The following is a 26,445-nucleotide window of genomic DNA, read 5'->3' as shown; positions in this document are numbered from 1 at the left end:
CTATAACGCCAGCTTCAGCAGGAGGATGGGCACAACGGGCAGGATCCGGCCTGCCCAGTGTCGGCTGCCGCCTGCCTTCTGGTCCACGAACGTCTTCTGGTCTGGCATGATGTCCGTGGTCAGCTGGGTCTGCGGGCGAGGGGAGAGAGAAGGGTTTCATCAGGGTCCTTTTTGGAGGAAAATCATCCGACCTTGCAAAACACCTATTTTTGCCCTCTGGCCAGCAAAGCCAGCGGTCCCCAGGACGGCACTTGTCTGGCACGTCCTTCCCAAGCCATCTGCAGTGGGAAACAGCTCCCAGCCCCGGGACTCCCCTTCCCGTGCTCCCCCTCCACCTCAAACGTACCTCTGTGTAGCACAGACTCTGCTCTTTGGACTTGTTTAGCTTCGGTCCATGCTCCTGGAGAGGAGAAAGGAGAAAGGAGAAAGGCTTAGGGCAGGTATGTGCACCCAGGACTGCTCCTGCCTGGGGTCGCACCCCAGGATTTGGGCTCCTCAAATTCCCCCGGGAGCTGCGGAGCCGCCCTGCAAGGGCACGGGGTGATGCCTGCAGCCCTATGCATGGGGCACTGGAAATCACGGCTCAGAGCAGCCGGCTGGTGTTGAAGCACGAAGTCTCTCCATGCGCTTCTCAAACACCCAGGGCAGTCAGAAGAGCTTTGTGAAAGGTGAGAAGGAAGAAAAGGGGCTCATCCCTTCTCCCCGGGCAGCTCAGGCTCTTTGCTGGGCTCCCACCTGAAGCAGGAGAGAGCGCAAACAACATAACGCTGCAAGCACTCGTGCAGATTCATCCCAGCCCCAGGTTCGCTCCCCCCGTGCGCCCTGCTGCAAATGCTCCCGCCGAGGACCCTGCCTACACCCGTGACACCCACCGGCCACGGTCCCGCTGTCCCGCTCCTCTCCCGGCAGTACCTTACCTCCCAAGGAGCAAAGTGTGAACCCACAAGCCCAGCACAATGCAAGAAAACATGTATTTTTCAGATTTCCCACAGGGAATTCAAGCTGTTTTCACCCCGAACAAGCCAGGGGCAGAAGCTGGGCTCGGGGCAGCTACACCAGCTCACCCTGCCCTGGGCACAGAGCTGTGCCAGGCAGGGGATGATGGGGACGATGCCCCAAGCGAGGGAAGGGGATGGGCAGGGCATGGATCCCTCCCTTCCCCACGCCAGGCCCCCAGGCACTGCCCAGACCACCGGTTACCAGGGATGCCCGGATCCTGCTGGGCACCTGGGTACCAACACTGCATCCAGACCGAGATGCATGCACTGAGCAGGACTTTTTGCTGCCCACAGGCTGCCGTCGATCTCCTGGCTGATGGACCCATCGAGGGTCCAGACCAGTACCCCCAGTTTGCAGCAGCAACCGGGCTTGGGTCCTACCTGGATGGAGGTGCAGGTGGTGATGACGCTCGTGTCGTACATGGTGTTGCTGTCGTTGATGTCATCTGGCAAGGCAGGGCTCTTCTCCGTCTTCGGTGGCAGGGTGACGGGGGGTGAGGGGTTCTTGGGGGCGAGGTTCACATCGGTGCCGTTGCCGAAGGCTTGGATGGCATTTCCTGGGGGCAGGAGATGTTTATGGGGGGCTGCACCCCAGCGGTGACAGGACAGGGTGAGGAGGGGGACAGGGAAGCGCCTTACGGAGACAGGGGTTTTCCGTGAAGTCTCGGAGGAACTTCTCGCACTCCTCCTCCATGTTGCCGCTGCCTTTGCAGGAGCACCAGGGTGAGATGGTGATGCTGGTGGTGCTGGCGTCAACGTAGTTGGGCGTCATATCAAAGCCTGCTCCCGGGCGAGGAGAAGGAAGAGGGATGAGGGGCCACGGTGGGAGAGACCCTGCACCATCCCGACCCCCCGGCACTCACCGATGAGCCCCGCGTAGGAGCCCAGGCACGCCTGGTAGTTGTCCCCGGGGCAGCTCGTCAGGGACTGGAAGGAGGCTTGGCAGTTGGTGTGGAAATCAGCCAGCCGGGACCTGGGTGCAAAGAGCAAGAGGGAGAGGGACGGGATTTCACCGCTGCTCCCGGCACAGAGCAACTCAGCAGCAAGGAGCATCATTTAAAAAAAAAAATAAAGGCGGGAAAAGAGGATAAATGGGATAGAGAGAGATCGAAATGAGATCTAGACTCAGGAGGTGCAACTTCTTGTCTCGCCTCCGGTCGCCCCAGCCTGGCGGAGAGTCACGGGCAAGGGAGGGGTGCCTGCCTGCGGCTGGGTACCCCTTTGGGGATGAGCCCCCGAGCGTGGGACCCTCGTTCCTCCGTCCTTTACTGCTCCCCACCTCCCCAGCCCTTTCCGAGCGCCGCTCGACTGGCAGAGCACACCATAAACTTCACAACCTCATTTGGCCGCGCTGCTCCCGGCGTCATTACACGACTGTAAAATTTCACTGCTTGTTTTTATCTTCCCCTTGAAACGTTAAAGCTTAGAGTGCAATTAAAATGCCTGAGCTTGGGGGTTACATTTTCCTTTCTTCTTTTGCAGCTGAGAAGGGAAAAAAACCCAAAAGGAAGCCTCGCAGAGACCCTGGGGACCGAGATGCTCGTGCCCTGCCTGCCCTCCTGCCAGACTCGGCTCTGGGGGCAGAGCGGCAGCAGAAAGAGCAGAGATGGGGAGAACGGCAGCAGGACCAGGAGGAATAAAGAAGGGACAAGAGGAGCTGATTTCCACTCCTAACCCGATTACTGGCTTGGTTACCCCTTCTCATTTTCTCTCGCCGCCCGGTGTAACGCACAGAAAAAGCACAAGGAGCAATGGAAGCACAGTTATTTCCAGGTGTATCGGTAATCAGGCTCTGCTGACACAAACCCACGCTTTCCATGCGATGCTCTGGGGATTTTTCTTGCGATGAACCGAATCAGCGAGGCAGAAGGATAAAGAAATGGGAAGGATGTAGAAGAGGATGGACAGATGGACCAGGTGGACAGATGGATGGGCAGCAGTTTTCCAAACTGACTCAGTCATTAAATGAATAGACACGAGGCTGAATTGTGGCCCAGGCTGGATCTCAATCACAGGGAGGAATTGCTGCGAAGCAGCCAAGTTGCTGACACTGTAGATGAGACCTGCATTTCACAACAGAAAATCTCCTCAGCTCTTTTTTTCTGCACTTCATATAGAAAGAAGAAGGCATACATTATTTTCTTTAGCTTCCTTTTCCTTCCTTCTTAATTAAATGTCATCTTTGTCCAACCAGTGATTGAATCATCCAACAGTACCTGCCTAAAGCCATAAGAACTGACGAAAATAAAGGGTAGAAATTGTGTTATTTTTTTTTTAAATAGGAATGATTTGTTTTCAGGAGGTTTTGATCAAATTAAACGGAGCAACAAATGAAGCAGTGATTGAATGAAGTAGAAGGGATCTGCAGTGATACCTTATATCCAGCCAGCACTTTTCATCACGCTCCATCTCTAGCACTAAGGGGAGCAGGTACCACCGAAACGCAGCCAGCACCGGGGAGGAGCAGAGATGCTGCTGCTGAGCCCACAGCCTGAAGGCCACTGCGGTTTCATGGGCTACGTACTGGGGAAAGGACAGAAGAGGGAATAAAGCCCAGCTGCTCGGGGCTGGACCAGAGCACTGGATGCTCCATGGGGGAATGCCGCAGTTTCTTGGAGACTTTTAGCTGTTTCCAGCCATCCGTGACTGGGGCTTTTTCCAGGTCAGGGGGTCTCACAGCCACCGATGCAACCATCTTCTGTGGAGCAGCTGAGCCTCTTCTGGGGACTCCCGGGTCCTTTGGGGACCCCAGCATCACCCCACAGTGAGTTTGGCAAGGTACCACTTGGTACCTTCTTTTGGCTGCTTCCCCGCGGCCCGGCATGCAGGTTGCACTCAGTTTTTGCCTGCTGACGGGCTGCCAGCAGTGTGAACTGGATTATTTTCCCACTTACACCAGCTGCCTGACCCACTTACAGCCTCCCGACAGGCTGCAAATTTCCAGGGCAAGGTCAGCCTCTTCAACTGGGTTATTCAAGCACTCCCGATGAGAAGACAGGACCCCTGGGCACCGCTGTGCTCTTCTACACGTTGGACACTAATAAATAGCAATAACACAACTGCCATCACCTCTCCCTCCCCTTCCTCCTGCAAACAAAACTCACCCAGCCCATGTGCAGGTTATTTTGGCCAAACCCACATTTATTTTCCTCCCTAGTGATTTAGAAAGTCCCCAGGCCAGTGGTGCAGAGAGAAGCCGGGGGCTCCCATCCTGCACCCATTCCCGGGGCTGATGCTCAGCTCTCAGCACATGGTCTCCCTTGCTGGAGCTGTGTCCAAAGCCCAGCATGTGCAGAAAAGCTTTGCCAGGGGACTTTTGCAGGGCTCAGCCCTCCCTGCAGCCAAAACCAGCCTCGGGTCAAGGGGTGTTGCTCCCCACTTGCAAGGTGGGAGCAGAGGGGGAGAGCCCAGGGTGGGCGTTGCAGAGCAGAAAAGCTCTCATTCCGCTCCTTTCACACAATCCTCATCACAGGAAGGTATTTGGACTCCCTCCTCCTCCCCTCCACGGGAGATAAATAAAGTTTCCGACAGCATTTCCCCTCTCCCCAAATTAGAGGCGAAGGCACGTCAATTCTCTTAAAGAACTGTGGCAAGTTCATCACCGAGCGCCACAAAAATTTGTCACGCTGCTCCCTGGGGCCCTGCTCCTGGCTTGTAGCATCCTCTAAGGCAAATGTTATTCTTCTCATAATACATGACAAGCCAGCTGGTAATCTTTCCAGAATATCCAAGCCAGATGTCACTCTTTCCGTTGTACACAATGAGTTTGCAGTCGCTGGATGAGACCTCTCACCGCCAGGAATAAACCTTACTGGAGCCGGGCCATAGCTTCTCGGATTTCTGCTTTTAAGTGCCCGGGCAAAAAAAAAGGAGAGGGAGCCAAGTCCATCTTAGCAGAAACAGGAGGAATTGGTGCCAAATTGCTGGCTGGCAGCTCGAGGCAGCAGGTGGGTCTGGCCAGTCTCTGCCTGCAAACGCCAGACCTGGGCTGGGAAGAGCTGGGCTGGCAGCTGGGTCAGGGATGGGGAAGGAGGACGACGGCGCGGGGAGCTGCAGAGCACAGCACGTTATTTTCCTGAAAGGCCTCCAAGTCAAAAAAAAAAAAGGAGTGAAAAAGGGATTAACAAAAATTAGTTTTATATACATACACATATATCATATCCCAAAACCGCTCTGAGCGCTGGATTTCAAAGTTAGGGGTTTCCAAGCTGTTTCTCTTTGATGCATCCAGAAATACGTCTGATTTCTGGGTGAAAAGACCAGGACGACGCCAAGGGAAGGCAGCTCCAGGGATCCGGGGGCTTTAATACTTCTCTTTCTCCCTGCCCAACTCCAGACCCCTCCCAGGGACCTGGGTCCCTGCAGTGCACGTACACCCCTGGTGCATATAGCCCCTGTTTAGGGGACTTTGTGCATCGCTGCAGGGACCATCCCATCAGCTCCTGGCTGCTAACTCATCTCCTAGCCTTGTTATCATGCAGGAATTCAGAAGCAGCTTGCCAGTGCCAGCAAGACACCCTCGCTCTGACATTAAAAGTTACCTACACAGCAGAGGATTTGTGATTGGTTTTTTTTTCCGCTTGTTGGTCCGTTGCAATTTTTTAAGCAGAAAAATCCCCAGAACAGATGCAAGGTGCCTAATTGGGTGCTAATTGTTCCCATCACCGCATGCCTATGAGAAGTCCAAGCCCGGCACTGGTAATAACTCATCACCCATCAAAGCGAACAGTATCAGGCTCTTGAATATTTCATGCAGAAAACGTCCGAGATGCGGAGATTACTCAAGACGTGTTTTTCACAGGCAATTTACAGGGACCAAGGAAAAATGGCTTTAATAGACAGGAGCGTCGAGAAGCAGCTTGGAAACGCGCCTCTCCCCCCTGCAGAGCAGCGGATGTTCAAGAAGCTGCGACAACATGCAAAATCTCAGCAAGACACGAAAAACCCGCGGGCCCGCTGGGCATCCTCCTCCCAACACTCGCTCTGCCTGCTCGTCCTGCTGGAGATGAATGCTTTCGAAGCCAGGAGATGCTGAGATAAAAAAAAAAAAATTAGCCTCAAATACCAAGAACAGTGGCCAGGTAGTTCAAAGAGCCCTGGGGATGGGGATCAGCTAAAGAAACGAGGGAAGCTGGAGCAAAACTCCACTTTTCTGGATGACCCTCTACCAAAGCTAGTAAATAGTTCACAAGGGAAAAAAGATCAGTGGAAATATTTGTTTTATCCAGGAAAAGTTATCTGCCACCTCTGGAGACTGGAGTCGCCTGTTCTGGTATGAGCCAGGAGGGTTTTATTCCTGCTTTTAGTGAAAAGCATATCCCTGCAGTAGCACAGCATCTCTCTGTAGGATGAGGGCTGGTCCCCCATCCCAAAGCTGCCCCTCGCCCAGGGAGATGGGGGCAGCAGAAAAGAGGTAAAAAGAGAACGAACCAGAGAGAAGCAAAGGCGAAATCCCCAAATTAGAGTCAGCAGAGCTAAGCCAGCGAGAGGAAAAAAAAAAACCGAGAAGAAACAGCCAACAGACCAACTGCTAAGTTAGAAGTCGTTAATTAAGAAGTTTAGTTACCCGTATGTATTTTTAGGACACGGCATTTCGATTCATCACAGATAAGAGCAGTTGAAAGACTCGGTTTTGTCATCCCCTTGCCTATGCTCAAACCCTATCATTACCCGGTAAGAGAAGGGAAGAATTAAACGCACGCATCATTTGATTTTAATTGAAGGACTGTTCTATTTCATTGAACTGCTAACTAAGCCGAACAGGAGATTGTGTTTACATAAGCAAACCCTGAGTCAGTATAGACTTGCTGTCACATTAAGTCAATACTTATGAAGGCTCTCTATTTAATTATTCAGTGCGAATTGACTTATTATTGTGTTAAGAGCGCGGTTAGCCTTGAGCAAGGTGGCCGCCGAGCTGAGAGATCCCTTCCAGCTGCCTTTGCATGTGGGTGCCCATGGGGGCCCGGGGGAGAGGTACCCGGGGGGTGCTGCCCCACTGGCCCCCTCCCTCTGTCCCCCCCCATAGTGGGAAGCCAAAGCCACCAATTTTTGCAGATTTGCTAATTTAAGGTCGGATTCAGAGGCTTCCCCCGGCGGGTTATTGCAGCCCCGGTTGCCCAGCCCCGGTGCGGCCACCCACCCTGGGCACCCATCAGCCGTGCGCTGTCCTGCTCCAGACACAAGCGTTGCTCCCCTCCACCAGCTCCCAGAGCCGCTGTTAAATCCAGGAGCATTTTTCCCTCCTCCTTCTTCTTCCCCGACAACTACGCGGACAGCCGAGCCGTACTTCTGAGCCACTCTCATTACACCACGTAATGAGAAAGTTGAGCTGCCGCTCCACTGTTTATCAAGGAAACATCCATTATAGATGGCATTTTGTCTGTGCTAAACAAAGGGCGTGAAGACGAGGACGTGGGTTTAAAAAAAAAAAAGCGTTTTGTTCCCATGTTTGGTGTTTAATCAATACCAAGCCAGCCTGGATCCGTTCCTTCCCTCGCACACACCCCGAGCCAAGGCTCCCTGGCGGGAGCAAGGCTTCCCCTCCCCGGAGCATCGCTCCTGCGTTAGCATCCCAACCCCAGCCAAAGAGAGATGCTTTCTGCCGTGCAGAAATGCACCTCAGCAATGCACACAGACACAGGGGTCCTGCGAGGAGCTGAGCAGGATCCGTCCCCCTCCCAGACACAAATAGACTGAAAACAGGGAGAAAACTCCGGCAAATGAAACATCACCCTGCTTTTGGATGCTGAGGAGCTACAGCCAGTGGAGGCTGGGAAATTCTTCAGCACCAGCATCACTGAAGCATATAAGACCAGATTATTTGTGTTCCTGACTTGCTGATGCAAGATGAAAAATACAGCAAACTGCAGCTGCTGAAATCAGCTCTTTTCTCCCCTTTCCTTCCCTTTCCCCTTAGCTGAGGTTAGTGTTTTGCAAAAGGGTTTTATATTCTGGGAGCTAAAACCTGTCCATTGCAATCAGACACAAAGCTCGGGGAGTTTGTCAGGCTCCTCCATCGCGCTGGGAAAAGCTTCCCAGCACAAAAAGCTTCACAAATTGCAGCGATCTGAGCCTGATTGCTCCTGCTCTCGCGGCCGGGAGCTGGGCAAAGGGGCTTGGCCATCTCATGGGGGATTTTTAGCAGCCTCACAGGTCAAGGCCATTCAAATTGCTTTGTCCAGAGCAAAGCCCAGGATTTGAGCCCAGAATAACCCACATTCTGCACCCTTCTCCCGGGAAGGGAAGGACCTGAGCCCGGGCAGGGATGCACGGGAGCTCGGGGGCCGCATCCTGGCCCCTTCGTGTCCGCAGCCTCTCTGTGCAGTGCAGAACAGAGGGGCTGCACAGCACCCTCCTCCTAGCCGTGAGGACCCCCGGGTGACCCGGAGCCCACTCCGTGCCGGTATGCAGCCCACTGGTTTAAATACCCCAGTCCGAAGCATTCAGAAAACATCACCTTCCATTCCTGGTGATGGAAGAACTGGTGGCTTTTATCTCTCCAACTTTGTGATCACTGATGGGGCAGGGGCTGGTATTCAACAGCCATTTAACCACCAGCCCTCAGCAGCTGGAAAGCAGCAGCAGAAAGCCACAAAAACTTCTAGAATGACTGTTTTCCATGCTGGACCATTAATTTGCCCTCTTCCCCAACTCCTCTTCTTCTTTTGGGAAGGAAGCAATGCGACCTCAGCGTGGGTTGTGTCCTGCAGGAGCAGCAGCCCCTCTGAGGAGCAGCCCCGTGCACCCAGCTCAGCACCGACCGCAGCGAGATGGCAGCAAAAATCTCCCTGCAAAGTCCTGTCCTGGTACCAAGGGCTTTGCCATTCATTAGGCGTTCAGCCAGGAGGCTTAATTACGTGAGGGAACATTATCTCATCTCCTGTCACCGCTGGGTTTCGGAGCAGCTTGCCGATCTGCTTCTGAGTTCAATGCCCTTGCCAGTCCTGCATTCAGATAAGGATGAGCATCGGTCCGTGATGCCAACCTGATAAGCGCAGGCATCAACGGGGAATCCCACGGCAGACCCCAGCCTTGCCTTGCCCACAGGCAGGGGCTTGGGATGACGGGACACGGAGGGGTTTCATGCCCGGTTGCTCCTGGGTGGAGGCTGGTGGGTGCAGATGCCACGGGAAGGAGGACAAAGCCTGCACACTCTATTTATACACATTCCCGGCACCTGGTGATGATCTTGGCAGCGTCTGCCTGCCAATGCTTTGTTATTTATAAACGCAAGAGAGCCTTGGAGAGGCAGGAGAAGGAGCGGAGAGGCCCCCCAGCACCAGGCAGCCCTGTAGACCACCCTGTCCCTGCAAAACACGCCCAGAGCCGCTCGGCAAAGGGGATGCCAAACAACCAAACTTACCCAGCCTGCACACGGATGCAACTCCCCTGGGCTTTTGCAGAAGAGCAGAGCAAGCTGCTTGCCAGGAGCAGGACCAGCAGCATCTCAAGGGTTCCTGGAGCCCCGCACCAGAGTTGGCAGGTTGGGTGCAGCCCTGTCTGCACAGCAGCTCCAAGCACCAAGCCTGCAGCAGGGACCTCTGCATCACTGCTGAATGAGACCCCCTTGCACCAAGCTGAATCCACCCTACACATGGCACCTCCACGTCGGTTAATACCCTCCGACAAAGCCCAAACAGCAGCTGCCGGAGGAGTTTGCGTTACCCACATGGTGCTAAGACAGCCTAGATTTCATTCAGCTCCTGAGCCTTTCCAGGCTCGCTGGCTGCTCTTGGCCTGGAGCAGCTTGGAAATGCCGGGAATGCACATGGAGGAGGAGACGAGGCTGTGGGAGAAGGGGTTCAGCTGGTGAGTACATCCATGCCCAGCTTTAATTTGGGAAACTAGACCCACAGCAATGGGAGCTGTGACTCCCTGCCCATGTTTGGGGCAGCGCCAGGGCAGACAGACTCACAGCCGCTGGACAGTCAGGCAGCTCGTGTCAAGCAGACAGGGCAGCAGGCTCTCCGACAAGTCTCTTGTTAACGATGGTTTTCCTTGACCACCTCTCCTCCACATCCTTTCCCCATGGGCCAGGGGACACGATGCCCATGCGTGCATCAGGAACAGCATGCAGGGCCCTTCCTTCATCCCTGGGGAAGACGTGCCAGCAGGAGACCTCCAGACGGAGATGGACGGGAGAAAACAGCAGCGAGGACCATAAAATGCAGCCTGCATGTGCACACTCGCTCCCAGGGAAAGCACAGTGCACACACAGCCCCTGCTAGAAGGCTCTGCCAGAGCCATCTCCATCCCAAAAGCCAGGGAGAAAAAAGCCAGACCCAATCTCACTTGAAAGGCAACATCAATAGAGAAAAATTGTTATTTTTTTTCCCCTCTCAGCTCAGGTGCCAGGCACGGCTCACCCCAGGTAGGTCACTGCTTCTAAACACTTTCGCAGCTGCGAACACAAGGAGGTCAAGTGAGCTGCTGGAGCACGTCGGCATCTCAGAGCATCCCCAGGCACCGGCTCATCCCTGCAGGCTCTTAACCCTTCTTGCACCCTGGTGCCACAGCCTGGTTAATGCAACCCCTTTTTAACGGGGGGTTTGGAGCAAACCCGCCTGCCGGAGCCTCGGGAGCGCTGCCGGATCCCTCCCAGGGCAGAGCCGTGGGAGGGGAGCGGCTGGGATGCGACCTTCTCTTGCAAGCCCAGATCTAAGGAGTGCATCCATGCACAGTCCCGCAACACCCCATCACGGGGAGAGAACAGCCGAGGTTAAGGCAAAACTCTGCAAACCAATGCCCAAAGCTGGATGCATAAATAAATGCCGGATTCGGGTGCTTGGCAGAACGAGAGCCCCCGGCCAGGGCTGCCTCTCTCCAGCCGGGCAGCATCCACGCTGCTGCTGAAAAAATGCATTTCCAACTCAGAGCAAACAGCCAAAGCAGCTGCCACACGCTTCCCCCTTTGCTGCTTCACCTCTTTCTGGTGGAATTTCATTTCAAGCAGGAACGGGCTTATAATTAGTGCTCGGCAGCTCCGTGGCCTCTCCGGTCCCCCCCAACGCGCTGCTAATGCAGGTTATCCCCCTCCGTGAGTGGATGTATCTGCAGCATTTAATGTCTGAGCAAGCATCAGGCCTGCTGACGGAGAGGTGCTACCATTAATTTGGCCACGACTCAGCGCAGCCCTGGTATCTTTTATTCATAGACATTGGCTTATTGTATTACTTTTTGATAAAAAGCCACATTCCCACATTTCAAACACATTCGCTTGCAGCCAGAGGAGGACCTGAAGCTGCGTTATTTATTTATTTCGCCACCAGGCTCTGGGAAACTCCATCACCTCGATGGCAAAAAGACCCTCCTCCTTGTAGGAAACATATACTTTATGAGGTTGATCCAGCCCCCGGAGGGCGACAGGAGGTTTTTTGCTGTATGAATAATGAGTTTCATAACGGAACAAAAGCCTAGCTCCCAACTTCGCTCTGCCACGGGGAAAAGAGCGGATTTCACCAGCCATGAAGTTTCGCTGGGGATGCTGAAAGCACACCGAGGGATTTTGCTGCTTGCAGGGCACGGGTGCCTCCGCTACCACGGTGCCTTTTGCACATTCATCCCCTCCACAGCTTGGGGAGATGGAGCAGTGGGGAATACAGACGACGTGGCCCCTGGGGACTCAGCTCCACCGTTCATAGCAGAAAGGCAGCTCCGTCCCTGCTGCTCTGGTTCTGCCCCGCGTCTCTACCCCACCCGAGCGCTGCCGGAGGGCATCGCCCCACTGCAGCCTCCCGGGCCAAGCACGGGGAATGGCAGAGCTGTGGTTTTGCACTGGGGGTTTTGGAGCTCGGTGGGGGGCTCGGTTGGCAGCCCCCCATGCTTGCAAACCACACGCAACCCCGCACAAACCCACGCGTTCACCCCACAGCAAGGGGGGACCAAACTCAAGGCCACACCTCAGCCTCTCCATGAGCAGCCAAAAACCATTAACTCTGCCCCATTTTACGCACAGACCCAGCCAGCAAGTGCCACGTGGCATTGGGAAGATGCAACCGATAAACTTGGAATAGGATCATGCAACAAGAGAGCGCTGCAAACCTGGCCACGGCCCCACAGAAACCTCCTCTACGGTCTGCAGGTCTCCCCCCGGCACCGGGAACGGCTGGGAAAAGCCCACACAGAGCTCGGCACAGCCCTTACCGGCAAAGGTGATCCGTCCGGCACGTGTTGCGCAGATCCAGGCAGTTGGGTTTCTCCTTGTCCTCGTAGGAGCAGGAGGGGACGATGGTTTGCCGCCGACGCTCGGCACAAGCCTGGTCCTTGCAGGAGCAGAAGAGGAGGCGGTAGGTGTACTCGCTGGGGACGCGGTCGAAGAACTGGCGCAGAGCCTTGTGGCATTTCCTCCGGCTGCAGTGCTCGGTGGCCGAGACCTTGCTGCAGGTGGAGATGTAGCCCGAGCGCAGGCGCTTGCAGTTGTCGTTCAGGTTGCAGGCTTTGGCCGCATCAAGGCAGTGGTTGCTTTTGGAGTTGGTGGCGGGGTCCATTCCTGCCCAGAGAGCAAGAGGGAGAAAGGGTGAGTGTGACACTGAGGGATGGGGAGATGCCCCCAACCTGGGGAGATGCTACGGGGAAGAGGGCTGGCATTGGTGTCACCCCCTGGCATCTCCGGCACGGCCTGTCCCTGCCCTGCTAGCAGCAGGGACGGGGCTGGATCCACTGCTGCTGTTACCCCTGCTTCATCCCCATCCCGCTGCACGATTTAGAGGTCCTCCTCCAGCACGGAAGGGGTTAATGCACACCGATTACAGTGGGGGGGACCTGGGCAAACAGTCTTCAGTGCATAATTCATGCCATGAATTTGCAATATTTTTTTCTTGTCAATTATTCAAAGAATAATTATTATTAATTATTCAGCCTGCTCCAAAGCAGAATAATCTGCTAAGCTGCACAGGGCCCCCCAGCCCCTACATCCTCTCCGGGGGCTCCCCAAAACCAGGTCACCCCCAGCGAGCCCCCCCCCAGGCCTGAGCACTGCCCAGGCAGGGATGATGGGGACAAGGCTGCCACCGGAGCTGGGCACCGGCCACCTGCCAGATCCCGTATCCGTCCTGGGAATCCCAGCCATCAGCAAATACAGCAAACGGGGAGAGGACGGACGAAGCCAAACCACCCCACGGGAACAAATGCTGAATTTTCTCTTTTTTTTGTCAAAATGATGGATCACCCTCAGCAGCCCAGGTGTTATTTTAGAAGCCACCTGACTGCACCAGCCATCGCATCCCTAATTTCCTCCCCTCCGCAGCCCAGCCAAGTCCATGGATTCCACCATTGTCTCCCAGCTTCTGCTGGCAAAGAGAAACGACAGCATCGAGGAGGGTTTCCTAACAGACACATTTGTAGGGCCCTGCTAATTAGCAAATGGCAAGCAGCTGCCTGGGCCAGGATCGTCCCCCGCCTCCCTCTGCTCCCCCAGCTGCTCATGGGGGCCGCCCTGCAGGCGAGCAGCTTTTTGGGGTGTCGTTTGCAGCACAGGACCCGACTTCATCTCATTTTCCCATGGTCTTATCCAACTCGGCATGAGCCTCCGAGCCGGGAGCCACCAGCACGGCACTGCCTACGTTAACTGGTCTCAAATAAAGGCGAAGCTGGAAGCCCCCGCCGGTGCCGAGCCATGCAAATCCAACCCATATCTCACTGCCCTTGGGGGACGTTTGCAGCTGCTGGGGGCTCGGTGCCACCAGTCCTGACCCAAGCTGTGACGACTGTGGGGTCCCTGCAGCATCCTTCACCCAGGGCCAGCACCCCCCGGCTGGGCTGCGATGCCATCGGACCCCAGAGCTGGGCGGGTAAAGCTGTTTGAAGAGAGCCCTCCAAATGCCAAATGTGTCATCCCAATGATGAACACCCACCGTGGAGATCTAGCAAGGACGGGGGAGTTCGATAAGACATACGTAAAGTGAATACTTCTTATGATATATGATTTATAAGTAGATCTGCCTTGAAAAATAGTGCAAGAGGCAAGAAGATTGCCTGAGCTAAGAGAGACGTTTGAGCTGACGGATAGTCAGAGCGTGAACCGGCGCTGCGCTGGGGGGGAATCCTCCTCCCGGCTCCTCGTGGAGCCCTGTTTGGAATAAAGCTGGGGAGAAAGGAGGTGAAGACCCGTCCTTTGGGGCTTCACACCCTCCCCAAGGATGGGACAGGGCAGAAATTGCCATTTCACAGCAGGAACCCCCCAGCCCTGGTGATGCTACAGGGTCCCTAGGGCTGAGGATGGAGACAGCTCATGACACTGATGTCAGAGGAGCAGAAGGGGAAAACGATGCTTGAAGAGGATGGGGGACACATGGCTTGCTTTTCTCCTTGCCCAGACCAGCTCCTGGTTTTGGGGGGATGCACCGAGCACTCTCTGCACCCCGGTGTGCTGGCAGCCGCCCCGGCTCCGAGCCCTGCGAGCGGTTAACAGCCAGTGTGGCGGCTCTCCAGCACAAGCGTGGGATCTGTGCAAAGTGCCAGCTTATTGTCTAATCCTCTGGAGCATCGTTCCTGCCCTGCCTGAGACCTGCAGGGACCTGGATGCATTTTAATAGAGCCGATGCTTGAAAGCGCAGGGTTTCTGGGGAGCTCATTAATAAAGCGCAAGCATGAAAATTTCATGAGGCAAGAAGGAAATCGGGGGCCAAGGAGCCAGGGAGGGGACGGCGCTGGGAGACCTGGTGCCACCAGCTGTCCCCTTGGCAGGCTCTGCCTGGCCTCTCGGTGCAGGATGGGGTCAGGGGCAGAGGAAGAAGAGGGCGATGGGGAAGGCAGTGCTGCTGCAAGCTCCGTGCCGTGCAGCGGGGGCTGAGTCTGGGGGTCTGATGCCCCCTCGCCTCTTGGGTGCTGCTGCCCCGTGTTGGCGCCCACGTGGGCAGAAACACAGCGTGGGGCTAGTTTCCCAACTGGAGCTTCTTCCCTCTTCCCTGCAGGCTGTGGTTTCCACAGGGAAGGCTCCAGCACCCTTTGGCACGGCAGAGCATCCTCACCGCCGGCCCGGGATGCTCTGCTCCATAGAGGGGTCTGGGAGCCCAAAGCTCCATGCACGGGGAGGGCTGCGGTGCTCGCTCGTGGTGCTCGCTCGCGGTGCTCGCTTGCGATGCTCGCTCCTGGTGCCGCCAGCCCCCCCCGGTCCCGGCAGGCTGCCCATCGAGGGCGCGAGCAATCAGAGCGCGGCAGCGTGCATCTCCGGTCTCCTCACTTACACAGCCCCTTCTTTCTAGAAAGGTAAGGTAATCCCTCCGCTATCCCCACAGGCAATTAGCAGCGCTCTGCCTCAGCCTTGTTATCGAGAAACAACACTAACAGCTCATTTGTTTCAAGGGCTGGGGGTCCCGGGGGGCAGCCGCTCGCCGCTCCCACCACTCCAGCCCCACATGAGGGGGACAAGGAAGGAGCGGAAGAAGAATTGAGGCCACCCCGATGGCCACGGCACGTCTCCAGAGCATAACAGCAGCCAATTCCCCCTTCCCCCAGCCCCAAAATTGCCAGACAGGCTTCCTTCTCCTCTCGCTTCGCTTTTATGAATAAATCAACCCATGAGCGTTTAATCCCCCACTCCAGACACTTTGCTTTTCATACTTTCCAGCAGCTAAAATATTTCCTTGACGCTAATGTAATCCAAAAAGGCGTGCGGGAGACGGGAGGGGGTGGCATCGTCATCCCGAATCGGCGCTAAGCTCCCCGGAGGGAGCCTGGCAAAGTCACTTCAGGAGCTAAAACCCGAGGGGTGACGGCAGCCAGGGGATGCGGCGTCACAGCCCTCCTCCGAGGTGTCCCCACGTGAGCCAGGGCGGCTGCAGGCAGGGCTGCACGGCCCAGGGGGGGCACGGCATCGCTGTGGGGTCCCTGGGGTGCCACCACCCTCTGCCCATGTGCACCCTGCAAAGTCTGGGGATGCAGGGACCCCCAAAACCCCGTGGTGGCCGGTGGCTCTCGGGGAAAGGGTTAAGAGGAGAAAGAGCAAGAAGCCAAGGCATTGCTGACCTAATTTGAAAAGGGGGGGGGGACACACACAGCACGAAGGGTTGTCATGGAAATAGATGCCAAAAAAAGTTCCTGAGGATGATGGTGGAGTTTGGGTTGCCGAGAGGAAGACGTGGAGGCAGAGAGATGCTCCGAAGGGCTCGGCGTCCTTCTCCCAGCAGCATCCCATAGCTCAGCTTGAGGCCGGCTGCCCTGGGGAGGGACAGCAAACAGGGTCCCCCCCAGCGTCCTGCCGGTCCCAAATCTTCCAGAAGACAAAACACTTTATGTCGCGATGGATGGGCAGCAGGAGGGTCTGGTTCTCCCCGGAGCCCGGGCTGTGCCTGCCGAATGCCGTGACACTCGCCTGCTCCAGGGGACACACTGGCAAGACAAACGAGGGAATTCCAGGCTCTCCAGCCCACCTCAGCTATTTGATATAAGCCCATGGTTGGAGGCAGCTGAGTCCAAAAGGTAAAAACCTAAAAAACAGCCTGGGGGGAAATAGGAAGCCCGAGGAGGAGGCTGCTGCCCATGGCTCTGCCTTCACTGCTGGGCAGGGGCTCAAAGCAAGCCCCCACCTCAGCTGGGCCTCACCCGCTCCCAGCAACATCTGATCCCGCCGGGAAGGTTTGAAACAGAGAGGATCTGTTGCAAAGTGCATCAAACCCCGGCAGCACTTGGGAACCAGCCCCTCCATCACTGCCCTCCACCAGGCACCGGCATCCCGGCCGGCTGCGGGGGGCACGTGTCACCCCCGAGGATGCTCACGGCATCAGGTCTGGGGTGATGGGGAGAAGAATGGGCAGGAGCGCGGCCACAGGAGCTGGAGGAGCAAAGGACCAAACCACGGGGGAAGGAGTTGCAGGTTTTCCTTGCCAGGGAGCTCGGTAGCAGGTCTACATTCACGGGCAAGAGAAGATAAAACAGCAGAAGCACATTGCTTTTATTACCTGAGAAAATTGAAGCAAGTCTGAATATATCAGAGAGACGAGAGGTGACCGGCTCATAGGGGGAAGCTTCATAAAATTCTTCTCCTACAGCGAGAGGGAAGAAAGAGAAGGGGGAGAAAAAGCAAATTAAAACCAACAGCAAATAACCTCAGCGACCACCGAGGCTACGGCTGGGCGCGGGCACCCCCCCCCTCGGCGTGGTAATCTGCGATTTGGGAAGGGAAAACCAAAAAGCATTTAAATCACTGCCCTACAATGAAAGAAAAAGCCCATTTTGGACCAGCTCAGCTTAATTCTTGCTGACTGGAAGTTTGCGGCTGGGCGGGCAGCTCAGCTCCTTGTGCAAGTCAGGTTTGGCAGCGGCCGCGTTCAAACTGACCTCAAGAGTTGAGGGAATTCAGATTTGAAAGGTCAATGTTTCATGAACACATCCACAGCGTCTGGGCCAGCTGCAAGCTGAAAGTTTTAGGGTCTGTACTCAACACTGGGTTATTTTTTTGTTATTGCAAAAAAAGCATTTGCCTAAAAAAACACTGTAAAGATTGCTTTCCGCTCCACTCTGCCTCTGATGCATTTTGGGAAAATGGAAATATTTCAGTGGGGGAACACAGACCCTCATCATTTGAGCACCAGAGCATCCCCACCAGTGATCCACCCACGCTGCGCTCCTCCAGGGGCTCATCCATCGCAATCCGCGCAATCCGACCGTTCCCGAGCACGGTCCGTCTGTCCCCAAGCTGGGAGCAAACCCCCTCTCTCCCATCTCAGAGATGGAGATGCTTCTTCTGATGCTTTTGCTGCCTGCCCTTCATGTATCTCCAGAAGATGCTGATTTCAGGAGAGCTGGCCATGGCTCTCGGGAGAGGAAACTCTCTCCTCAAACCCCAGCAGCCACAAGAAAAAACAAGAAAATCAATGGCTGGACTTTGAAAGCCCCAGTCAGAGGCTGACCAGCAGCCCGGAGCATCGATCTCCGCTGTGCCTGGCAGCCCTTTCGGCAGGATCCCTGCCCGCACCGGGTGCCCTCGCTGCGGGTGAGCCTGGGCTGCCCCGGGGACGGACCCCGGACCGCTCCAGCCTACGTGTGCCCTACCGAGTTATTATTAGCCCAAAGCGGCAGCATTTATCCCATGTAATTAAGGAGCCACTTGAAACCTTGTGCTGGAAAACAAGCTCATTAAAGAGGCGGGGAGCAATGCGGGAGGGCTTGCTCCAAGCTCAGCAGCTCCTCAGCGCCATTCCTTGGAAATTTGGGGGGGCAGAGCTGGGTGGCTGGGCAGGGAGACCCTGGTGGGACGCCAGGTTGGGCTGTCTCCAGCGGCTGCGGGTTTTCAGCCCATCACCCCGCACCTGGCCTCGCCACCAGCCTCAGGGTGATGCTACAAGGGGGTAACAGCCCCGGCGGGGGCCAAGGGCAGCTCCCGCTGCTGCTGCTGCTGGTCACCGGGAGGGAAACACGCTCGGGGCAGCCTGCAGAGTCCTCCCGCACCAGGCCAAGCCCCTTCTCCTCGCGGGGCTTCCTAATGCTCCGCTGACAAATAGCACCTTTATTAAAGTGCATTTAGGAAACACTGTAACCTCCCGGTATATTGCTTTGCCAATGCAATAAATAATTAAATACTAGCTGAATCCTGCTGCTTGCTAGGAAAATTATGGAGCATTAAAAGGGCAGTGGACTTTTCTTGAGCTCACAGAGATGCAATTAACCTCCAGAACGGAGGCTGGAGTGAAAGCAGTCCTCCTTAATGGCAGGGACAGGTTAGCTCCCGCCGCCGAGGGGCTGGATGGGAGGCCACCGGGCACGGCATGTTTGCCACAAGGCAGAAGATCACTGTCTACCTTGGGCTCCTCATTGCTTTTACACTCACAGGTGTATGCACGTTAAAGCTATGAGCTGCTGGATCTCCCCAAAGCTTCTGCCTCTCCTTAAGACTTGGTATAATCACTTCTCTTCCCACCTCCTCCTCCTCCTCCTCCAGGTACAGGTCCCGGAGTACCCATCAAGCAGCAAAGCATGCTTCATTCATGTTTGCAAAACCCTCTGAAATTGCTGAATGAAGGCTGCTAATGAGGGGTAGAAAACAATTAAGCAGTAATTCCTGCTCTGGGCTGGTTTTCGAGCTCGCTGACCCAGATTTGAAGGCAATTTCACCCAGGGGGCTGCATGCTTGGGTACAGCCCCCCACATTCTCGCCGCTGACACCAAAGCCCTCCTAGCACCACCACCACCTCCTCTGGCTTCAATCCCAGCTCAGGAGGGAGGTCAGAGACCCGTGCCCACTGCGGGGACGTGGCTGCCGGCGATGGAGGCTCCTCCGCAGGCTCCATCAAATGAACCCCTTTAGCTCAAGCCGCTAAAGGAGGTGGCTTTCAGCCGGGGTAATGAAACAGCAGAGGAACAGGCATTTTTACAGGCTCAAATCATTGGTGGAAGCGGGTGGCCGAGGGTCCGTCTGCTCGCAAGCTGCCACCAGCCGGGGCACACGTGCCCCTGCGAGGACTGTGCCGCAACTCGAGGGCTCTGCTACGGGCGGTTTTGCACAAGCTGAAGGTGGATTTAAGAGCTTCCATGTGCAGAGCCAGTCGTAAGCCCATTAAAGGGATCTATACTGTTAAACTGATGCTGGCTCTGCTCCTCTCCAGTCTGGGGCCAGCCAGGCGCTGGCAGAGCTGCAGAGGGGTGGCAGGAGGGGGTAGAGCCCAGAGGACAGCAAAGCAAACCCCACCAGCACTGGCACCAGCCCCAGCTGAGCCCCTCACAGCCGGTTCCTTCCTCTGAGCCCAGTGAAGTGCCCCTCGGCAGCCCTGGACCAGCAGCACGAGGCCCTGGGGCAGCCCCAGCCCCGCTGATGCCCCTGCAGAGGGGCAAGGGGCAGTGGGCGAAGCCCGCTGCCTCCCCCTGCCTTCAGGCAGTAGATAAACCTGCCTCCAACGGACAAACGAGCCCTGGGCTAGCAAAATCCAATTTCAATTACCTGCACTGCTCCAGCCTCTGATTTACTCCTTCACCAGGCTGCAATTACAGCAAGCTCTGGTGCATCGCCTCTCTGCAAGGCGAGACCCCAGCGAGCCCTCGCTGCTGCTCCCCAGCCCACAAACCCCACCGGAGCAAGGGCTAGCAGGGGGGACTGGGGGGGGGGGGGCGAGGAGGCAGCAACAACCTCTGCACCCCAAGAGATCCCCACAGCTGGTACTGAAGTGCAAAGCCATGCCCCAGCCTTGCTTCCCTCTGCACGTCTCCCGCTCCAGGGCAGGCAGGAGGGAGGGAGCCCGGCTGGAGAGGAGCCCTGCCACGGCTTGCAGGTGCCCGGACAGCCGGGCACAACAGCTCTGCCATGACAGCGATCAGCTCTTGCTGCAAACGCAGCCCCCGGGCTGTTTCTCCCTTGCCCCGCGCCCACGTTGGGCAAACCAGCTCTCAGCCCCATCAGCATCCTCTGAGAAAGTGGGGACCATCTGCCCATGCAGCCCAGGGCACCGCTCAGCTCATTTTCCCTAGAGCAGCGAGGTGCCCTCGGAGCTTCCCAACCGAGAGGTGTGGGTCAGGACCCTCTCCTCCAGCACCCTCCACCCCATTGCAACCCCACAGAGCCCTGCCCCGTACCTTCGGTCAGCCCGAGGTGTATACTCCAGTAGATCTGAAGGCACTGAAGCTCCTTCTTCATCCCTCGCTTGCAACGGCAGTCGTAGAGGGGGCTCTCCTGCAGCACCTCCAAGGCTGCCTGGCATTCCTTGTTGGCCAGCATGGTGTTCCTGTCGCGGCCGGCCAGGCATTGCCGCAGCGTGCGGTACCGGGAGCTGCAGCTGGGCTCCGCCGCGCACAGCTCGTTGGCTCGCACGCAGTCCACGGGCACCCGCCAGCCATGGGGGTCCTGCCCCGGTGGAGACGGGGGGCCAGCCAGCGAGCAGAGGATCTCATCTGGGCGAGGGGCAGGGGAAGGAGAGATGAGGGCAGAGAGAGGTGAGGGAGGGTGACTGGGTGGGGCGAACCCCTTGCATCCCCTCCCTGGGACCCCACACATCAGCCCGTGCCCCAGCCACGGTCCCCGACTGGTCCCTGGCGTTAGAGCCACCTTCGGGCTGCTCTAGAGAGGGAGAGCATCCTTCCACCGTACCTAAAACAAGTCTGGATGCGTCCCCAGCCATAACCCCCACCAGGGGCTCTTAAATACAACTAAAATCAGCCGATGGCCTGAAAAAGCAAGCGGGATGTCACAGGGCACCCCGGCAGCGATGATGTGCCCCAAGGCATGGGGTGGGGAAGGCTCCCGGAGCCACGTGATGCCACAGGATTCTCTGTTTCTTATTAAAACCAAACAGGCAAATAAACAAACACAGCATGTTTCCAGCCCTGGTGCTTGGGGACATGAACCTCCACGCATGACATCTCAAGAGTCAAGGGAAGCAGAAAGCCCATCCAAACTCACTGCGGACGTTGCTGTTTGGTTTTTATTTTGCAGCTCATCGTTTTCAGGCCCGCCACGGGATCTTTAGGGCATCTGACTCATGGGTTTTGGAGCACTCAGGCTTGGCAGGGCTGCAGAACGGCTGCAGCTCGGTACAAACTCTTCCCCCAGGGGATTGCCTCCCGCATGCCTCCATGCTAGCCGCCCCTCGGGGTGGCAACCGTCCAGCTCGCCTGGCTCCTGCCTATGCATGGCCACTGCCTGCTCCTTGGACCCTGCCTCGGCAAGCCCTCCCCTTCCCACCCAGCACTCCCTCAGCTCTTGCTATATCTATCATTTGATCATTTTCTTTTGCTTTTTGAAATAAATCCTTGCCAAGCCAATCCCAGGTGAGACCACTGGCCCGTCCCAACAGGGGTGCATGGGGAAGGGGGACAGGCTGCGGTGGCACGGCTGGTCCCCCCATGCCTGCACCAGCCAAGCAATGGGGACAGGGCGGGCAGGACCCCCTGCCACTCCTGACGCCCCCCCATCTGCCAGCTTTCAACCGCAGGCAGGGAAAGCCCTGGAGCAGGCAAAGACCGGTATGACAGGACCTGGAGGGCGTCCTCGGCCACCCCGGAGGGTGACGCAGGGGGAGACCCCACTTCGTGCAATGCCCACACCCGTTGCTGCCCCTGCGCCTTGGGGAGCAGCGTTCCCTTCCCCTGGCTGCCACATGCAAGGCACCAGACGGGCACAGCAAACCTCAGCCTCCAGCTCCCAGCCCCTTTCCAACCCGTGGCCGCTTGGCCGGGTATGGCAGGGGGACAGTGACACCTACAGGCATGTGACAAGGGCCACCCGTGTCCCCCCCACCCGCCAGGACACGCAGGCAGCTCCCACGCTTGGCAGGCACTCAGCCCCAGCAGCGGTTCCCCCACGCAGGCAGCTGCCTGCAGGCAGGGCTCGTCCCCGGCCACCACCCCGGGGCGGACACCCGTCCCCTGCCTCCTGCGTGCCATGGGAGCAAGCAGCCACGGGACCAAGTGGCCACGGGAGCAAGCGGCCACGGGAGCAAGCGGCCACCACGCCTCTGCCCACCTCGCCAAGTCGGGACATGCTCCTTGGGCCACGGGGAGAGGAGAGGGGATGCTCGGGGCTCGGACAGCTCTGCAGGAGGGACAGGGCAATGCCGGGGGTGAACAAGCACGATGGGCAGCAGCCTCGGGTGGAAACACCTCCGCTGCCTGCGGTCAGGCCAAGGAACAGATCCCATCCTCCTGGTCTTCAGCCGATGCCCCCAAACAAACACCGTTGGGTTCAGAGAGGTCTGGAGGGTGTCTGGGTAACCAGGAGCGGGTGCAGAGCCCCTACACCCACGTTAGATCCAATTTTGGGTGGCAGATGTCCCTTGGGAAGGCCCTCCTCAGCCTTTCAGGATTATATTCCACATGGGAGGCAGGCAGGATCCACAAGAGGTAGAGGCACACTCCTGACACACAGCCTGGACTGGTGGAAGAGAAACAGGCATCCCCAAATGCTCCTCAGCAGAAATGCCAGCTCTTCGCCATGAGATGGATGATGCTTTGGTGCTTTGAGTAGAAAGGGGCCAGCTCTGCACTTTTGCACGCTGAGAAACCCCAGCCTGAGGCACCCAGCGCAGCAGCTGGGACAACCTGCTCCTGCTGCAGCCATCGGCCCCAGGGCAATCGGCTTCCAGGCACGGAGAACCATCCCACAGCTCCACCGTGTGCCATTCCTCCTCCGCCGTCCTCTCCCAGCCCAGCTGCAGATCCGCCTGGTGCTCGCCTCGAGCCCTCTGCCCTGAGTGAGGCCAGGTCTCTGCTCCAATTCGGTCTTCTCCAGCCGATGCCATGAAGCCTCTTCCCGAAGCACCGCCCAAAGCCTCTCCTCCAGCCGTGATCCCATCTCTCTGCCGGCTCCATGGGCCTCCCAGACAGGCACTGGAGGTGCTGACAGGCAGGCAGGGAAGGGAGACAGCCTTGCCCTGATGCAGAAGGTGCTGGACCACATGGAGCATCCTTGCGAGGGGCCCCAGCACCCTCGGTGGCACACCCCAGTGCTGGGGCGGGCACTCGCTCATGCCGGGATGGGAAGCCCAACAGTAAATCCACCCGCAGGAGAGCCGGTGGGGATGCGTGGCGGTGAGCTGGCCCCGGCCTCCTGGCTTTTGCTGCCTTGCTTCCAGGGCCTCGCAGAGAGCAGGGCGCTGCGTGCCCCCTCGCCAGCCCCGGGAGGGTGCCTGCAGCATCCCGCACCGCGTCCAAGCCGGGAGTGCCAGCAGAACCCGTGCAGGGCACCAAGCTGTCCCGCTGGAGGAGGAAGGGCAGAACCAGCCCTTCCCCATGGTTCACAGCCTGCACAGGGCAGCTCAGTCCCCCCAAATCCAGCAGCACGCTCAGCCCTGGCTGCCGGGTCGGTGTTTTTTCCCGGGGCCCTCCTCTCCTCCCGGCTCCCGGCGCTGCCCAGCCAGGTCGAGCTCCGCAGACCCCCGCAGAGATGCAAGGTGGGGAGTTTGGATGGAGGGGCAGGCTGAGGGTTTTTTTTTTTCCTACCCGAAACCAATCGCCTCACAGACACACACTCGCTAAACTCATATCAATAAAACATCTGCAGAGAATTTAAACCTAATCCTCAGCAGTCTCCAGGGTGTCGGAGCACAGCAAGGATTTGCAAGCAGATGCACAAGCCTCCGACAGTCAGCCAGCAAACAACACGATGGCCCGCTTTCCTCTCGCTCCCGCAGCTTCCCCAGCAGCATCAGGCTGTGTTGCCTCTTTTCTAGCTGTAATACATGTTTCCTTTTACTGGTCCTGCCAGAGACCTTTGGACACAGGCAGCTTTAGAGGTAAATATTTATCCTCACAACTCGACTCAGAAAAAAAAAATTACTCAGGAACGTGCAGCCTCCCAGCCTGGCCGCTGTGGCAGCGATCGCGTTCTCCCAAGCAAAGGGCTTTTTTGGTTCATCAGAAAGAGGAGCCCAGATGTGAAGAGCTGGCCTTCCTCCACGCCAGGCCCTGCTCTCCCGGGCTCCTCGCCACAAGGCCACATCGTGGGGGGCTGCTTCGGGAAGCAGTAGGATGAGGTCCCATGGGCACCCCATCCCTAATGCTCGGTCTGGGGGTACGGCTTCCCGGTGATGACTGCTCGGGGCGTTGCAGCTCCTCTGGCTGGGGGGAGGCAGCCTCCCCGCCCGGCGTCCCCTCCTGCACCCATGAAACCTTTGGAGCACCCGGGAAAGGGGGCAGAGGGTCTTGCTTTCATGCAACCTCCCCTGCCAGGGCGAACGGACCATGGTTTGGATGCCTTAGGTGAAGCATCCTGGAGGTCCCTGTCCTCCTGAATCTCGCTCGTGAGACGTCCAGCAGCGAGCCAGACATGCGTACAAACAGCCAGCGGCCGCTGCCCCCCCCAGCCAGCGCTGGCGTGCTCTTCCTCTCCCCTGCCCAGACGTCTTCCCACTTGTGCCCCCCACCTTGCCCCCAGAGCATCCCTCCTTGCTCTCTCTGGCTCAGGAGGCAGGGCTCGTGCCCTCCTGCCCCGACACTCCCCGACACGCTCTGCTGCTGGCAGGTCATGGGGAAGGGCACCCCAAATTGGGGCTCAGCCCCCACCACCACCACTCAGGCCTGTGTCCCACCCCACACAAAGGCACGTGAAACACCAGCATCCCCCCACCGACACAGCACCCTTTCCCCTCACCGGCCGGGGACTGCCCCTTCCATCCAGGGAGCAGAGCCCTCCCCGGGGATGCCGAGCACCCCACGCACGGTGGTCCCTCTGCCTGCACCCCCAACCCCACACGGAGGGATGCTCTGGGGGGAGGTTTGCCCTGCCAACCTTCAAGTCTCCCTCAGCAGCTCCCCGTCCCTTCTCCCTGTCCTCGCAGGCAGGGTGCTGCTCCTCCAGCCCAGGCGAGCTCAGCAGAGTTTTTCCGAGCGCTCGCTGGGGATCGCACAGACGCAGGCACCCACGGAGAGGCAGCGGGGCGCGGGCGCTGCCGTAACGGCATCCGGAGCACGACACGGCACACGGCCGAGTCACGGTCCTGCGTGCACCCAGCCTCGCAGGAGGAAAAAAACGGACCTTTCTCATTTGCTTCCTTTTCACCCCAGCCCCACCACGATCTCCGATTTCTCCCCTTTTTCGGCTGCACCTTCCCGGTCTCCGTAGGAGGCTGCCCTAAAAATGCTAAGCTTTCTTCCTGGCAGAGACAGAGCTCCTAAATAACTCACACATGATCTAAAGCAACACGCACGAATTGCAACAGAGGGGACAGCAATTCCCCACGCACACACACATGCAATTAACTCAACTTTCCAAACCGATTCCAAGGAATTTTGGGGGGCGGGGGGGGGGGCACAACCACGGCACCAGCGGCTGGAAGGCGCTGGGAGACACGGGTGGGAGGGCAGAGAGGGGTAGGTACCCTCCGAAATGCAAATCCCTGTAGGTTGACAAGGAGAGAAGGGATCAGAGGACCAGGGCTTCGCTGCCGCACGCTGATCGCGGATCCTGCCCGCTTCCCTCGGATCGCGATCGGTGCCAGAGGCGGGGGCTGCCCCGATGGGGTGGCTGGGGTTGTGTCCCCCCTCCTCTTTTAAGTTTCATAGAGAATAGGAAAATAAAGTTGCCCCTAGTTAAAATCCTTGTCCCTCGCCTGATGCAGACCGAGACCCGAGCAGTGCCCAGCTCGGAGGAGCGGCGGTCCCTCTCTCCAGCCCCCGCAGCCCCTCACCACCCAGGGGAAGGACATGCCACCTCTGCCACCCTGCCCGGCCAGGCGACAGCCAGCATCCCCACCACCACCACCACCCCCCGGCCTGCGGGCATCCCCGCCGGGGCCACTCACCTATGAAGAGGACGATGCAGAAGGCGTTTGCCAAGATCATGTTAGTAAATCCACGCGTTCCTTCACGTGTGCAAAAATTAAAAAAAAAAAAAAAAAGAAAAAAAAGGGGTAAAAAAGGAAAAAAAAAAGAAAAAAGAAAAAGGGAGGGGGGAAAAAAGGGGGGGAAGGGGAAAAAAGGGGGGGGGGGGAAGGGGGAAAAAGGGAAAGAAAAAAAAAAGGAGGGGAACAAAAAAAAAATATAATTCCCAAGGCGGTCAGGTAGATCCCAAATCCGGGCGAGGTGG

General features: G+C 57.4%; 1 protein-coding gene across 1 annotated transcript; it reads right to left on the bottom strand.

Moving 5' to 3' along the window:
* On the bottom strand, positions 1-26,201 carry LOC309602127 (GDNF family receptor alpha-2-like; the record flags this gene model as incomplete). Its single annotated transcript, XM_082335453.1, has 9 exons — positions 1-129; positions 347-400; positions 1,380-1,555; positions 1,638-1,778; positions 1,862-1,971; positions 12,144-12,489; positions 16,898-16,981; positions 20,502-20,816; positions 26,162-26,201. 9 exons carry the CDS (start codon positions 26,199-26,201, stop codon positions 1-3), a joined length of 1,395 nt encoding a protein of 464 aa, XP_082191579.1.
* Between the last annotated feature and the right edge of the window lie 244 nt (positions 26,202-26,445).

The sequence above is a fragment of the Platalea leucorodia genome, assembly GCF_965183815.1.
Source record: "Platalea leucorodia genome assembly, chromosome: Z".
NCBI lineage: Eukaryota > Metazoa > Chordata > Aves > Pelecaniformes > Threskiornithidae > Platalea > Platalea leucorodia.
The sequence above is the reverse complement of the archived record's forward strand: the minus strand, read 5'-3'. Positions and strand labels throughout refer to the sequence as shown.